General features: G+C 43.1%; 2 protein-coding genes across 4 annotated transcripts; both read right to left on the bottom strand.

The window, feature by feature from the left end:
- Window positions 1-3,673: 3,673 nt before the first annotated feature.
- On the bottom strand, window positions 3,674-11,547 carry efhc2 (EF-hand domain (C-terminal) containing 2). 2 transcript variants are annotated; one of them, XM_035522745.1, is made up of 15 exons: window positions 11,412-11,547; window positions 11,072-11,260; window positions 10,821-10,971; window positions 10,505-10,728; window positions 10,166-10,417; window positions 9,420-9,527; window positions 9,150-9,288; window positions 8,227-8,392; window positions 7,613-7,755; window positions 7,237-7,433; window positions 6,813-6,946; window positions 5,875-6,069; window positions 5,066-5,158; window positions 4,864-4,966; window positions 3,674-3,900 (listed from the first exon to the last, which is right to left on the bottom strand). In XM_035522745.1, exons 1-15 carry the CDS (start codon window positions 11,451-11,453, stop codon window positions 3,790-3,792), a joined length of 2,247 nt encoding a protein of 748 aa, XP_035378638.1. In that variant the 5' UTR covers window positions 11,454-11,547; the 3' UTR covers window positions 3,674-3,789. The 2 variants fall into 2 exon arrangements, with proteins under 2 accessions (XP_035378638.1, XP_035378639.1); XM_035522746.1 differs by lacking the exons at window positions 3,674-3,900; window positions 4,864-4,966; window positions 5,066-5,158 and adding an exon at window positions 5,177-5,726.
- A 124-nt stretch (window positions 11,548-11,671) lies between these two features.
- fundc1 (FUN14 domain containing 1) lies at window positions 11,672-14,221 on the bottom strand. 2 transcript variants are annotated; one of them, XM_027005192.2, is made up of 5 exons: window positions 13,986-14,221; window positions 13,039-13,195; window positions 12,815-12,890; window positions 12,591-12,719; window positions 11,672-12,336 (listed from the first exon to the last, which is right to left on the bottom strand). In XM_027005192.2, exons 1-5 carry the CDS (start codon window positions 14,002-14,004, stop codon window positions 12,259-12,261), a joined length of 459 nt encoding a protein of 152 aa, XP_026860993.2. In that variant the 5' UTR covers window positions 14,005-14,221; the 3' UTR covers window positions 11,672-12,258. The 2 variants fall into 2 exon arrangements, with proteins under 2 accessions (XP_026860993.2, XP_026860994.2); XM_027005193.2 differs by having other exon boundaries at window positions 12,591-12,692.
- Window positions 14,222-15,521: the final 1,300 nt, after the last annotated feature.

Here is a 15,521-nt window from a genome sequence, read left to right as displayed (position 1 = left end):
TAAAATGGCAGTAGTTGGAGGGAAGGAGGACATATTAAATTACAACAAATATTGGCACCAGAGTGGAGTGAGTAATCTTCAAATTGAGGTGTGGACTCAATCCAAGAACCAAAAATATTCAAGACAAAAATGTTTGATAATCTGATTCTTCCCACTTTTTGTTTTTCTGCAGTTTTCTGTAATCTGAGGAAGAAACCTGAACTATAAACAAAATATATATTTCATAATTAACCATACCATTTTGTACCCCAAAACTCCACAAAAGAATACCGTCAGGCAGAACAAACTTAATTACTGTTCATGAAGTGGTTAAAATCCTTGAAATCTCAGGCGGAAATTTGGGGTGAGCTGGCTTAACTAAGTAGGACTTAGGGGTCAAAAGTTTACAAAACACAATTATCTGTACTTCTTTGGACCTCACATCCAGTTCACACCTTCTATCTTCTAACGCTCTGACAGGATGAGTTACAGTCAGCAGTACAAAGACATTACTGACACCCTCCATTCAGACCATGTTTGGCCAGGCCACATGTCAGCATAAACTCTACCGACATGGCGCTTTGTGAGACTGACCCATTAAATCAGTAATATAATTCACAAAACATTCAAGAACAACCACAAAAATAAGACTGGTCCTCTGCTGGTGTCCAGACACTGCCTTTATGGGCAGCAGTTAAACGCTGGGGTTGGCATAACATTTTAGCAGCTTCTCACTCACTCAGCAGGAGATGTAGAAGAGACTGCTGCGATTTCCTGTTAATGCTGACTTTCTTCAGTAAAATCTCCCTCATGTTCTCCCTGCAGATTCTTTAGAAATTCTTGGGTGTGTGAGTCAGGTGTCCTTACAGCCATGCTGCGTCTTCGTATGGTGCAACGTTTTGAGTGCAAGCTTTACCATTTACATCCAGGATTTAGTGCCCCGAATGTTCGGCTACTTCTTTTCCGTACAGCATATTTATTATAAATACAGAATCTGTAAACTATTTCCTGCAAACGATCTGCCAAGGCTGATGTTGTAGAAAACTGTCAGCAAGCAAAATGTATTCGCCTGCCTAGTACCAAAATCGCACAAACGGCGATACAGTAAAGCGAGATGCAGCGAGCGACAGAGAGGGAGACAGGAAGAGAGAGGGAGAGAGGGATTGAGAAAGAGAGAGAGAGAAAGAGAGAGAGAGCACAGTCGAGGCTGTATCAGGTTAGGTCATGTGGCTAATAATGTCAGGGCCTGAGAGTGTTTCGCCATACATCTTAGACTCAGAACCCTCACTTTGCCTTTGATGAGGGAGTCAAGCCCAGCTGCAGCCGTTCCTTCTATCAGCTGAAGGCAGCTTTCATCTTCCCCATCCGCCACAACAGAAGGAAGGCCCTTGAGGGTTTGGTCAGCCAGGCTATGCAACCACAGGCCAAATTGAGACCGATAGGCTCAAGACACAGTCAATCTTCATTTGGGAGATCATTTTCACGAGTCACTTTCAAACTACACACACACACACAAAACCGAAAGAAAAAAAAAAGAAAAACGAAAGGTCTCATCATTTTGGCTGATTTATGTGTGAAGAGTGAATGCAGGAAAACTGACCTCCACTGGACCCCCGGCCTGCAAGAAAGTAGTCCCACTGCTCTAATTTACAGCCAGCGTAGAATAACGTTTCTTCATTTTACCACCTAAAATAATGTTCAGGTTGCATGTTGCCAAAGACCTTGATTACTGTACCAGGTATGGACAGAGAGGGAGCCAGGGAACGCATGTCCTAGTAGAAGGGCTCACAGCATTTTTGGAAGGGAACTGGTTCACATGTGAAGAAAGGGCATGCACGCAGGCCCCGTGAAAGACCGGCAGAGTCGACTCAATTATACCAGCCCAGTGCGAGGAGCAGCAGGACTGTGTCAGGCATGGGGGAGGGGTCTTGGGGAGAATGTAACCGTTTCCTGATGTGCGTCTGAGGCCTTGGGCCTAGACAGGCTTCATTCAGTCGTGTGCTCGTGCGGTTCCCTGAAAACAGAACGGCACCTCATCCACCTCCAGAGTGTCTCTCTGTTCCAGGTCAAGATGAAAGAGAGAGAGAGGAAATCCCAAAGGATGACCTCAATTGCTTTTCTAGGACCACTCGACTATTTGGAGCATGTTTAATTAAAGGGCCTTTTCAATAAAATGAACACTTGTATTATACTCCCAATACATGGGAAGTCCTGAAATTATTGGTTCTTGGTTGGCAAAAGCAAATTGCAGCTATCTATGACATAAGATAAGATCAAATCATTTACAGGTTATAAAACCTTAAAATACAAAAACGCTATGAAAAACGTTTGAGACGTTTGAGTTTTTAAATAGGCACATTATTTCCTCAATAATATTCACTTAGATATAATCAGGTATATCAGTTATCCTAAGAGACAAAAATGCCAAAACAGAAGACACATCTTGAAATAATTCATTTTTTTATTACCTGGAACAATATGTACAAGTTGTAGGACTGTGATATGGAAAATAGTCTAATAGCTGTTTTTTATTGTTCAGCCAGTACTAGAGCTTCATAGCTTGGCATGTTTTGTGAGCTTGTAAGGATGTTCACCTATCACCTATGCACCAGCAATATGTCCCTATGATAGGCATATGAGTTCACACACACTGTTATCTTTTGCTGTGTGGAAACTTTGTAGAAAGGGTCTGGAGATTGAGCAAAACGACAATTAAACAAGAACCAGGTGGCATTAAAACACACTGCAAAGCCCAGTCACACCAATTATCCCACCTAAAATGAGACAGTTCAGATCACACAAACGAAACCACTCAGATTCCTCTCCAGTAATGCAATAAACATATGGCAACTCGGAGCTTAAATACATATTGTCAATGTGTATTTACTCAAAGAAGTTAAAGAACACCTGTTATGGAGTAAACATACAGTCTCAGTTCCAGGTGGTTATTTAACCATTTTAAATTGCTGTAGACACAAATGGAGTATGCTTGAATGGTAACGAGTTGATGTGATGCTCATCTGATACTTGTTTACCATGTCCCTACTCTCCCATAAAGGGCCAAATATGCGGCGTGTGACAGTCTGCCTTTGTGTGCTGGACCAGAAGCCTGGTGGCTCGGGAACCTAATGCTTCAGTAAGCGCGAACGCTCGGAATGAGGAGGCGGTAATGCTGGGCCAGGGTGACGTGTTCTTCCCGTCCGTTGCAAGGATTAGACCTTGATTACCGGGGCTCTGATTACAGAGCACTGCCTTTTTTATACACTGCATGACAATTGACTGAGGTGCCTGATTAGAGTACAGAAAGAGCAGAATACAGAGGACAGATACTCTTCTAGCCGCTCTGATCAAAAGCGCTCCAGCGTAGACCGAGTTGGAGACGTTTCGGGTTTGTGAAACCCTGGGAGTGTGAATGCGAGTGCCCCGTCACAACTTCAGTGCTCGTAGAACGCTCCGCTAGTGACAGGCACTGCCTCTCCCGGGCTACGGCATGCAGGCTTATTATACAAGCGTTTTCTTCATAATCAGGGTGACCGTGCAAGTCTATATATGAAACAGGTTTTGCTTTAAGGGCAATCATTTACTGGGCCTTGTTTGACTCTTGGGCCCATAAGGCTCTCATTCCAACCTGGTTTTGATTTATGTGTGAGTCGTTTAAAAGGTACATATAATAGAATATACTGCGCAAACTTAATGCAACAGAGGTATGGATTTATTTGTGGGTTTTTTTCCTCACTCATGAAAATACATAAAGCGCCACGGTTTCTTGAGTTCCTACCAGCGCGTGTGGCAGGGAGGTCTTCATGCCTCTCAGCCGTTAGTACATTTGTCAACGATGACGAAGACATCCTCCAGTAACACAGAGTAGTTGATGCTTTTAACTTCAGGGCTTACGGCTTCTCCGTTCCAGTCTATATCAAACTGCAAATAACAGCATGAAAAAGTTGAAATAGTTTTGTGCAGGATGCAGCGAGCATAACTGAAGACAGCAAAGCCCTACCGCACCAAAGCAACGAGAGAAACAGATGAGAAAGAAAAGGCCATCTAAAGGCAAACGGTCAGGTTCCTTTCAGCGAGGCACTGCAGAAGCGTGAAGGCGTAGCCGGCGACGTCACTCCTCCTCTGCGTCTCCATGGAGCTCTTTGATAAAGGCCGAGCAGTCCAGCATTGTGTGGCCTTCGAGTTTAGGCTTAGGCAGCGCGACAGAGAAAGGCTGTAACCCAGTGACAGGCACAGTGAGGAAGCTGGCAAGAAAGCAACCAAACGGCATGCGGTGCGAAGAGAACGCAAAGAGATCGCGAAGAGGAGCATCACGTCAGTCGGACCCTGAACGTGCGTCTCGCTCTTCTGATTAAGACAAACAAGCACGATGATCAAAAGCCCCATCTGCTGGTGAGAACAGGTCCTAGTCTCCCCGTAGTCCCCCGGCTCAGCGCTACAGCAGATGGTTGTACTTAGGCCATTACGTGGCATGGCATGCCAAATTAAGGTGCTGAAATAAAAGGACCACTTGTCAGTAGATCACGAGTGGATTTTTGTGTTTGTTTGGTTTTTTTTGGGGGGGGGGGGGGGTTTGGTGGTCAAAGCCGATTTAACTGCGGTGTGGTCTGGAGGTGCTCGGGGCCTCCGCGGTGGGGTAGAGGGTCAGGGGCTGGAGCACAGCCGCCAGTCCCCCTCCTCCAAACACTCTCACAACCCAGCGAGCGCACGAGAGGCCTCGCCTGCTAATGACGGGAGACAGAGCTTCAAAAGAGGTGGCACACACGGCAAATCAAAACGCACCGATGTGTGTGTGTGTGTTTTATATATATGTATAAAGGTAGTTTCAGTGTCATCTTCTCTTAGGAAAAGTGCTATTGGAGGATGACAGATGGGCTAGCTCACCTTCAGGGCATCGTCAGGCAGAAGTGGTGGAGAGGGGTTCTCTCTCCAGTTGATCCCAGACAGGAAGGCGTGGTAGTCAATTCTCCCAGACTCATTCTCAAATCTGCACAGCAACACAAACATAGAATTAGGCTTATGAATAAATGTTTTAAATAAATATTCAGCTTGATCATCCAGCGGATCAATACGAAAAGCTCCTTACTTCTGCAGAAGGGCTCTCAAAAGGTCACCGGCCAGCGGCAAGCGGAATGCTTTGCAGATGACCTGAACCTCTTTGGTGGAAAGGTGTCCAGTTCTATTAAAACGGATGAGAGAAGGTGACCATAGGCCTTCTAACTATATGGCAAACAACAGATATAAAGACATTAACTACTTGGCAGGTCAGGTGACAGGTACAGTCATTTTTCCTGTAACATATTAGAAACAAGCGCAGCCACACAGTATCAACTTAAGACTTAGTCGGAAAAGTCTAAAAATTTGAAAATGACCAAGTTTTCCACAAAGCCACATAAACATGGCATGCACATTAACCCACTGATGTTCTTCATCATCTATCTCCCTTTTCTGCTACATGCCACAAGTCTGGAAGGGATCATCTGGTTCCAATGCTTCACTCGAACCACTGGAACTAATCGCAGCTCTTCAATCTGGAGCCACGGGGCTGCAGAATGATGGCTGCTCTACTTCAGACTGACTGTCTCTGTTCAACTTCAGTGCCTGGGTGACTCTGACAATACCTGTACCTTTCAGGGAACGCAGAAACATCTGTCCATTTCTGTGAGGAAACTACACATTCGCGCAACATGTGAGGGTTTCACGGTGCTTCTACACCCTTGGGACCATATCACACATTGACAGAAAGTCTGGTGAGGGAGAAAAATCTTTCCTCAAACATTTTCAAGATCAAGCATGTGCGTATGGAGACAGAGTCGAGCACATACGTGACCGTAGCCTGATAAAGGGTCAAGCTGTGCCCTCACGCCCCGACGCCCCATGCCTCCATGCTCCCACCTGTCCCGGTCCTCATGGGTGAAGGCTCGCAGCATGTCGGAGAAGCTCTCAAAGTGCTTCCTCCGCAGGTGGTCCTGGGCAATAGCCAACATGATTCCCACGTCGGGCTCGGCCTGCTCCCGTGCCGCGTACGAGCGGGCCAGCGTCATAGTCTCGTGTTCTGATAGCCCAGCATGTGCATCTGCCAGCAGAGACCTGCAGAGTCACACAGCCAGTCAGCTGCTCAATCACGCTAAGCGGCCTCTGACGTGAAGGCCTGGGAGAATGTACCACTCTATCATTGAGTGGGGGGGGTTAGAAACACACAGCTGGGTCTCTAGGTGTGCTCATAATGGTTCGCTCATTCACTCACTCACTCACTATTGCTAATGCAGAAATATCAAACACACCAGTTTGGATATTATGTTCGAGTCATGTATCAAATGACTAAAGCAAAATGTAAGGTTTAGGAAGCAAAACACACTCGCTAGCCAGCTAAAAAAAAAGGTCATATATAAATTGATGACAATGTTACCATTTATATCCATAGAAGTTGAAAAATGTGACCTTACTATATGTTGTCCAGCTATTGCCTTAGTTTTATACGAAACTACTGTCTTGTGTTACCAGATTCTTAACAGATGACATGATGACTCTTCTTTGATAAGATACGATTGCATTGCATTATGCTACGCAGTAGAAAATGTAGTGTAACTGCTATGTAGGTAGTCAAATTTATGCAGGCAGTCAAATCTGTTGAGAGGCACAACTAAAAATGGCTGAACACTATATAGGCAATATTTGTGTAATAGAAACAATTTTGCATGAAGCTTATGAAGCTAGTTGGAAAAGGACTGGATAGCATCAATGGGAGACGCTTCTTCTAGGGTGGTAAGCTAACGGACGCAAGTAAGGCTGCTTATAATCAATTAACTAGATATTCTCGCTTGGCTCCTCACCTGAAGGACTCATAAGGAATAAAGCCAGTGTTGCTTGGGTCACTCAGCGCTAGGAATTGTTTGATTTCTTTATGCTTCTCATCAGGGATGGACTTCAACTTGCTCAGAATAGTGCCAATGTTGGCCATGGGGAACTAGCATGAATGATGAGAAAATAATGACAATAATAAATCTGTGAATGACAATAATTAAAGAGTAATTTGCAGCTGCAGTTTAACTGGCAAAGGCCATTCAAAGTTGGATGGCTCCACAGTAAAGTATGCAAAGCAATATATTACACGGTTGGAACAGACTGTTAGGAGAAGAGAAGAGAAGAGAAGAGAAGAGAAGAGAAGAGAAGAGAAGAGAAGAGAAGAGAAGAGAAGAGAAGAGAGTGAGACAGTCATTATCTCTACAGCTTAAAGTAAAACTGAGGACTGATTACCTCTTCTGAATGCTGTTCCATATAGTTCAAAGCGTACTCATCACACTCCACTAACTGGAAGGGCTGGTTGTTTATAATGAGTGTCGCTCCCACATACAAGTCCTGAGCCTTGTAGTACTCAGACATCTCGCTCTTAAAGAGTTCCTGTCCTGGCTTCTTCACACGGCTTCTCTCCAAGAATTTACCACCAATCACTCCTTGAGTACCAAATGTGCCATCAGGTTAGGTTAGAACTGCATTTCACATTTTCTAATCATCTTTCTATGAAGTTGTCAATGAAGTAGTCAATTTGTGCCAAGTGAGTGTTTGTTTCTGTGTACAGGTGCGAAAACATGGTGGTGCAAATCACAGCCATGAAGAGGAAGGTGCAGCCCACCTGAGTTCCTCTGGGTGGGCTCAAACATGGTTATTGTGTCGTCACTGAGGTAGAAGGAGATGATGAAGGTGCGCTCCTTGTTAACAGGGCTGTCAGACTGCATTTTGCCCATAAATCTTAACACGTTGCTCTCCAGACCCTGCCTGCCATACAGAAGCAACAAAATACTTCTGCACAATGCCAGACTGCAAATACTATCAGCAACTGAGCTGTGCTAGACATCTTAGATATATCCTACAGCTGAAAGAGATATGCACTCTAATATTCGTTTTTGAAATTAAATCTAAACATATATCCACATCTAGTAGAAAAACACTAGTCTAGTACAAAAAAAGGTGCTCATTTGCTGGATATTTCTAATGATAGTATTGTAGCTTCTTGATATTTAATCCAAGAAAACAAACTTGTGTGCAAACCAGAACTGCGCCATGACGAGCCACACTCATCCAGTGTGGAGAGGCTGAAGCAGGAGAGGCAGAGAAGCCCTTTCAACTTACCATGTGGTCAGGGACAGGGTTGATGCATTGTGCAGTTTTAACAGTCGTGGTGCAAAAAGGCAGAATGGTGTGCTCAGTGTGTCGTCAGGGAAATCACTCAACCAGGCCTCTGCTTACCTGTCTTTCTCCATCAGCTTCCTGAAGTCCTTCTGCGGAGGCTTGGGTAGCAAGCCCTGGCAGGAGCACAGGGAGTCCTCCTCTGACCCAAAGCCCGTGTATGGGGGCACCTGTCGGGCTACTTTAGTGGGCGAAGGGGCCTTGAACTGCACGGGGGTGAAGTCCTCTAGTGCCAGAGAGAGAGCCAAGAAAAACACACACACACACACACACACACACACACGCGCGCGGGAAAAGATGAGGGAATCCTTAGTGTCGTTCATCCATGTAAATGCACCCTATAACCTCTTCACCCCAGTGAAGCAAGCAGGCTGTCCATCAGCAGTGTGTGTCACGCTGATGTCATCTGTAATGAATGTCGACTTTTACGGCCGAGCTTTTGAAGAGAAAAAAAGCAGAGCAAGCCATTGGTCATCTGCTGTCGTGAGACCGGCTGGATCGGAGCTGTAAGTCACTTCTGCTCCTTTAATGTCTGTCATTCAAAGAGCAGGTAATATAGCCATGTGACCACTATTTAATATAGCATTCTGAGATTTATACAGAACAGTAGGACAAGTTTGCATGAAGAAATGTCCCACTGGCATTAAAGGTTTTTAGACATACCAGATCTCTTTTAATTTTGACTAGTATATCACTAGTTTATCATCTGTGCACAACTTTGAAAATAAAATCTAATGTAAAAATTTAAGGTAAAGGTAAAATGTCTTCAACTAATCTTGATCACCAGTGGATAAAACGGATTACCGAACTCAATACTGCCATCATGTGGTCATATTTGCATAAAACATACTTGTTCTTATTGCGCAAACACAGACTGAATTTCTGAGCTAAAGTACATTCCTCATTAAGATTACCCACTGACATTAATGTGGGATTCTGGCTTGTAAGTGTAGGATGTTTTCCCCGAAGTTTCAACGACTCACCAATTCCGTATTTAGAACGGTAGTACTCCTTGGTGAAGTCATCGCAGTCACAGACGATCACTCTCCGGCCCCAGACGTTAACGACCCCTCCTATTGTGAGGTCACAGTCCTTGTAGAACTCCTCCTGCACTGCACCGGTCTAAGCCACACAGACATACGGAGAACGGTTCACTCTTCGGGGCCCGTCCCACTAAGTTTACTACAGCGCAAAGCAAGTCAGCTCTTTTTTATTTATTTATTTATTTATTTTTTACAGCGCTCTTTACTCACTTTGAGGCTATCCAAAATGTAGCGACCCCCTTGGCCCATTGGTCCAAACACGTTGAGGACCGTGTGGTTCGTTATTTCTCCAGGCTGCCGTTTTGGAATAGGAGAGTGCTGTTTGGGAGGACCGACAAAAAATAACTGCAATCTATCTCAAGGCAGGGTGATAATTACAATACAAGGTGAAGGACAAGTCTAATTTGTACCCAGGAATGTAATTAGTTTCTCACTGGGGGATTAACACAAACCTTTCAGATGACATTTTGTAAAAGGCAATAGAGCACTTGACTAGACAGCATAAGAAAAAGAAAAACAATATGAATTCATACAAAGCCTAATCATGGTTGTAATCGTGGTTGCTTTATAATAGGTTTAAACTGAGCAACAACCCAGGAGGAGACCAGAAGGCTTTAGGGAAGACAAGCAATCTGTTAGCCCTGTCAGTCCAGATGAATGCAAGGCACAGATGATGCAGAAACTAATGCAGGCTGAAGTCGGGATGAAAAGTGTTTACTGCTTGAGTGAACTGCTAGTATTTCATGGTGTCAAAAACAATAGATCACTCCTGATGCTCCAGAAAGTACTTTCAGACTATCCAACATGTAGCGACCCACTCGTTGCCAGAGATACAGTCTATTTCATTCCAGCTTTGTGAGGGGTGCAATTCATTCATTCCAGCTTTTGGTATTCTAATTAGCATATTCACAACTGTACCGTAATGACAGTAACAACCATCACAGCTTTCTACACACCTTTGGAAGTTTACCCCTCTTCAGAAATTTAGGGACTGCATCTCGGCCAGAGTTTGGGTAGATGACTTCTCTGATTTCTATGGTGTCATCTGCCAAGAAGTAGTGCAGGAGCAGCTCTCTGGGGTCTCCAAACATGCTCTGGGTATCATCCCAGAAGCAGTAAAAGCGAAGGACATTGCGGTCATGGTCCAGGAACTGCTTCAGGGTGTCCAGCCTCTCATAAGGTCTTAGTGGCTTCATGCTTTCCTCCAGCTGCAAAAGGAAAGCACATGGCCTTAGAAAACATGGCTGCCGTTCCACCTCACTAAGCAATCTGTTCCAAGACACTGGTTCGCTTACCTCCTGCCGAAGTTTAGAATAGGGGTCTGTTGGTGTGGCAGCGGGTGGTCTCACCCGCACCCCCACTTTCCTGAGGAAGTTGCAGGTGAAAGCGTCACAGGCTGTTATCACAAAGGTCCTGGAGTAGAGCACAATCTCTTGGTCGATATTAAAGTGGTGCAGATTGTAAAACTGATCATCGTTGGGAGCCGGCAGAGGAATGCGGTGACGGTGGATAAGTGTTCCTGCACAGAGAAAGAATGGCTCAACCACAAGAGGATTCCCCTTATCATTATGATATAAATCAGTGGTGGCAATTGACATACAAAGGATTTACCTTGTGGGAGGCCACTGTTTTTGAGCTCTGGCTCCACAACTTGTATGGTGTCATCTTCCAAGTAGAAGTAAATTTTACATTTTCTGACCCTGTACGTTTCCTCTCTGCTTTGGGCAACAGATTCTTGGAAGTATGCATCAAAGCAAAGCACCTGTAGTGAAGCAAAGGCACATGCATATATATATATATTTTATATGCATATTTGCTTAGCTTTTCGGTAAATAAATTATGTCCGTTTTTCTTTGCCAAACCTGCTTGTCAAAGGCTACCCATGACGGAGCTGCACTGTCCTCTCCTCTGGGCAACAGTGAGCAGTTCCGTCGTGCGCTCTGTCCCGGGAGCGCTTCTCCGCCGATGCCTGGCTTCTCTGCTCCCACCAGCATTGAAACTCCGTTACAGTAATCAAAATGTTGAGATTTGTGAAACTTTTCTTTTCCGAGCTGGAAAACAGAACGAGCTGTTCAATTAACTAATTCGTTTACATTAGAGTTAATAGTTTAGAATATAGGAAGAATTTAAATCGCTTTTCGTATACCTGAGAAGATTGTTTGGTTACAGTCTAATTATAAATAGGTAAATGTTTCAACTTACATTCCTGTTTACTGAATTCCCAGGTAGCATAGGTAAAGCCATGGTGTTAGACTAATTAAATTAGCGGGCTAGCTGACTTAATGATGGCCTTTGCAAATTTCTGAGACGCTTTTAAATCCACTTCGGAAGCTCTGTTTACAACCTCTATTGCTAGGCAACGCATCACAGGTCATGTGCTGACGGATCGCGCCAGGTTGCCCGGGGGGGGGGGGGGGGGGGGGGGGTCTCGACTGTAAATAGGAAAGAAATCCAACACAACATACACAAATATTTTTACTGGTTTACATACACAAATAATTACTGCCTCTTTACTGGTAGGTCATACTTTATATAACCATAAGTTTGGAAATTCCAGTGACATCATTAGCTTCATCATTAGCTTCACAAAATCCATGGGGGAAAAAACACAAGTAGCCTTTCATGAAACAACAAAAATGTTACATTGTCCAAAAAGCAGAACCATACATGTTTAAAGTTTCACAGATCACAGGCCTACAAGCTTCACAGATTACAAGCCTACTTCATGTAAAGTTTTAAAGTAATGTTAAAGTGAACAGCCTAGTTCCAGATATGGTTTTAATGTTTTATGGTATATTGACTGGTCATGACACTGATCAGTAGCTATAAGACAAAGCATTGAATGATTGCTATTGTGGCATTCCAGTTATTAACTACACACCAGAACAATCTTGTGCCGCACTTTTGTTCCTGGACATACAAGAGGGTCAACTCCATTCCAGGCCCCGACTCAAACAACAACTTTGTCTTAAAACCATGGTTTCTGAGCCTCCGTGTAAAATGTCTCTGGATACGCAGAGTCCATCTGTATAGCAGGTCCAGCTGTGATTTAGGATGCCAGACCCAGCAGAAATCCTCCAACAAATCCACTTGAGACAACAATATTTCTCTTCAAAAATTCTGTGGACTGCAAAAATAATGAATCCAATTCATTATTTTATTTTTGCTTCCTGGGTCAGCCATTTCTTTTTACAATATTTAAGTTGATTGCTCCTGAATATCTAGGCATCACAATCACTCTTTCTATTTGAGTGTGGTCACAACATTTTTAAACAAAAAGAGAAGCCCTTTCAATAACATTTGATGAATTTACCAAGAGATACTAAATTCAGAGTACTATTATTCAATAGTAAGTAATTAGATATGTTAAGCTCCTTATACCTCTTCAATAAATGAATTAAACTCAGGAGCGGCTTTGTTGGCTTTCTTCTTCAGATGCTTCTTGGCTTTATTTACATCCTTCTTTACTTTCTTCCAGTCAACCTGCACATAACCACTATGATTGGCAATCTGAAAATGAGCACAACAAGACTGACAGTTACTGCTACACATACAAAGCTGCTGGGTTTCCACAAAGAAGTATGTAGAGTTTGAATTGCCCTCACTTGTAACAAAAGGAATCCTCCACCAACTGCGGTCGCTGCCACTTTTCCAACCTTCTGAAACAAATAACCAGCACACCTAAAACACAGACAAAGGCTCTTGCAATTGTTTCAGTTTGGAACAAGTAAATTACAGGTATACGTTCTTTTTTTTCCATTCGGTGTGTGTGCCTACTGAGGATCATTAAAGAAACTGTAATGTCTGGTGTAAAGACGCCTGTCTTTACCAGCCTGTTACGCCCCCCATCATGATTTGCGTGGTCACCGAGTACTTTTCAGCAATGGGTCCAGTACTGCTCCCAAACACTCTGCTCCACCACCGATGTCGCCTAGCATAGTCTGTGATGTCCACCACCTCATACAGCTCATCCTCGCTCTCTGCTTCTACACATGGATAAAACAAGAGTTTGAAAGAAACAAATTAATAATGTTGTCCGTCATTTAATCTTGTCATTCCGGAATGAGAAAAGAAAGGGCATGCATTTTCTTAAGCGGTCCATTGCCGAAGGGGGTATATGCTGCCTGTGTTCATTTATTACATAGAGACAACATACAGCCTTCTGTTTTCACGTTAAGATGTAGTTAGTAAGAACAGACCCAACGATATTTCCATATTTTCCAAAATAAATGGTACACATGTAATATTTGTAACCTTAAAGGGACCCGGGTTTTTTGTGGGAAAGAAATGTATGTAAAGTTCGTGTATTGTCTTTGTGTAGGCCCGGGTCCCGTACATCTACGTTAGTTATTCACCGCTACGGTGTAAACGTGTCAGCGTACTACAGCAGGCAAAACCAAAACAAAAATTAGCGGTTTTTCTTTTGTCCTTCCATGTCATGAGAAATAAATGGATCGTTAATTACAAGTAAATAGTGAAATACGATGAAATCAGGTTACGTTTATCCTGTCCACCTTACACCGTGATGGCCAGGATTTATTAAAGATGAAGAAATAGCCCTTACAAACACTCATTCGCCTGAATCTAATCAGGCGATGACAGCGTTTTAAGATATGTTAGACTGACACAAATGAGTCCCGTTACGTGACAAGAGCATTCTACATCGACCACTGAGTCTTTAAAAACACCACCGTTTCTCCGTTTGGACATAATGAACGGAGTAAGTTTGAACAGCATCCTTCCTTTCGACGTATACTGGAATAAATAGCAATTTACCTTCCCCACGGTCCGCCATTTTACACGGGCTCAGATATGTTGACAGCTGCTGCCTCGCTACCTCGCCAGCTTATGCGGGTTACGCACACCAATGTCGTTTTAAAAGTGCATACGGCTCAGCGAATTAAACAAAATAAACTTCACTGCTGTGTTCTCAAAGTACTGTACCGCATCTGTTTAGATCTGTTACAGCGACTGTGGTGACTGAAACTGGCGATCATTACCAACGTAGTCATTCTTCAAGAATGCTAGCTGTCATTCATTGTAATGACAAATATATAGGCCATACAATGAAAGTATTCTTGCCATAATATCATGACATTTGTAAGTTTTCAAGGTTTATTTGACATAACTTTGTGACCAGTCCCTATCTACTTTATAAGGTCAAATTTACAAAAAGCTTTTTTTTTTTTTTTTGTAATTTCTGTTTTTGTAAAACACCAGTTTCCTTCTGGAAGCGGATAATTCGATTTTAATGAGGGTTTGATGTATTATTGAGTAGCACATGCTTGTAAATATCACATGTAGTGCTATGTATTGAGTGCTATTATATATATTTCTGCCCTGTGTGCAAAGCACAATTTGCATTTGAGTTTTGTAGCTCTAGCATCTAGTTTATAGAGCTTTTTCAGCTCCTCCCAGTCAATGACTTGCTGTGGCAAGCGCATCTGGTGTATGTACATTATGTATATAGATAGTGGGGCCATTACAAGGCACTTATATTGAGATCCTGAATTATGCAGCATTAGAAAATCATTAATATCCTCAAAAATAATGAACTCGGGCCCCCTCACTAAAGTTGCTTCTGAAAGCCAGAATGGGATTTCTCAATGATTATGTTGGAATTGTCAAGCCATATGCAGTGCCAAACAACTCAAGCAACTGACTATTTCCAACCAGGGAACGTTACATTCTGCTGCCGTTTGAGTCAGTGTGCATTACTATAGACCTTTCCTTTCCTATCCTATTCTTTTCTTTTGTTTTCTTTTCTTTTCTTCTGAGGCTCCAGATTCTTTTTAGTTGCACAGTCAAACACAAAAGAGAATCATGTCAGGCACAAACAGAGTCTTTAAGGAACCAGCGCTTCAGTGATCCTGTATAAAAGATGTTCCTTAACGCTTGTGAGATGGAATAAAAGCCTAATAAGTCACAATTTTGGTCCTTCTGGGCCTTTTCTGGTATAAAATTGCTGAGTTCATCAACTGTCAGATTGTGTAAGTTTTTAAAAAAAAAGATTTTTATCAGGTGCTTAATTATCATGAGTCCTACTACATGACAAGTTTTTCTGGGATGTTTTTCTGGGATGTTTTTTTTTGGGGGGGGGGGGGGTGCAGTATACTGATATTTTCCTGAAGTACACTAGCTATGATTCATTGACAGGAATGTTCAATAATAAACACAGTTGTTTACATCCTACATCTTACAGACATGGTAACATGGTACCAAGCAGTGGTGAGTCACCCACAGCTGCTGCTTGCAAGTAATTATAGTCCTTCTCATCATTGTGTATCATACTGATCTGCTATTGTTTCATAT

Source organism: Electrophorus electricus, chromosome 25, assembly GCF_013358815.1.
Source record: "Electrophorus electricus isolate fEleEle1 chromosome 25, fEleEle1.pri, whole genome shotgun sequence".
Lineage (NCBI taxonomy): Eukaryota > Metazoa > Chordata > Actinopteri > Gymnotiformes > Gymnotidae > Electrophorus > Electrophorus electricus.
Note: the sequence above shows the minus strand (reverse complement) of the source record. Positions and strands in the feature narration are given on the sequence as shown.

Coding starts and splice junctions, on each gene's coding strand:
- efhc2 (XM_035522745.1), bottom strand. CDS start 11,453: ATGGCTTTACCTATGCTACCTGGGAATTCAGTAAACAGGAAT. Junction 7,756..8,226: donor AAGCTGATGGAGAAAGACAG/GTAAGCAGAGGC, acceptor TCTGTATGGCAG/GCAGGGTCTGGAGAGCAACG. Junction 5,159..5,874: donor ACCCATGAGGACCGGGACAG/GTGGGAGCATGG, acceptor CCGTTTTAATAG/AACTGGACACCTTTCCACCA.
- fundc1 (XM_027005192.2), bottom strand. Junction 12,891..13,038: donor ATGGGGGGCGTAACAGGCTG/GTAAAGACAGGC, acceptor TCTGTGTTTTAG/GTGTGCTGGTTATTTGTTTC. Junction 12,337..12,590: donor TTAATTCATTTATTGAAGAG/GTATAAGGAGCT, acceptor TTATTTTTGCAG/TCCACAGAATTTTTGAAGAG.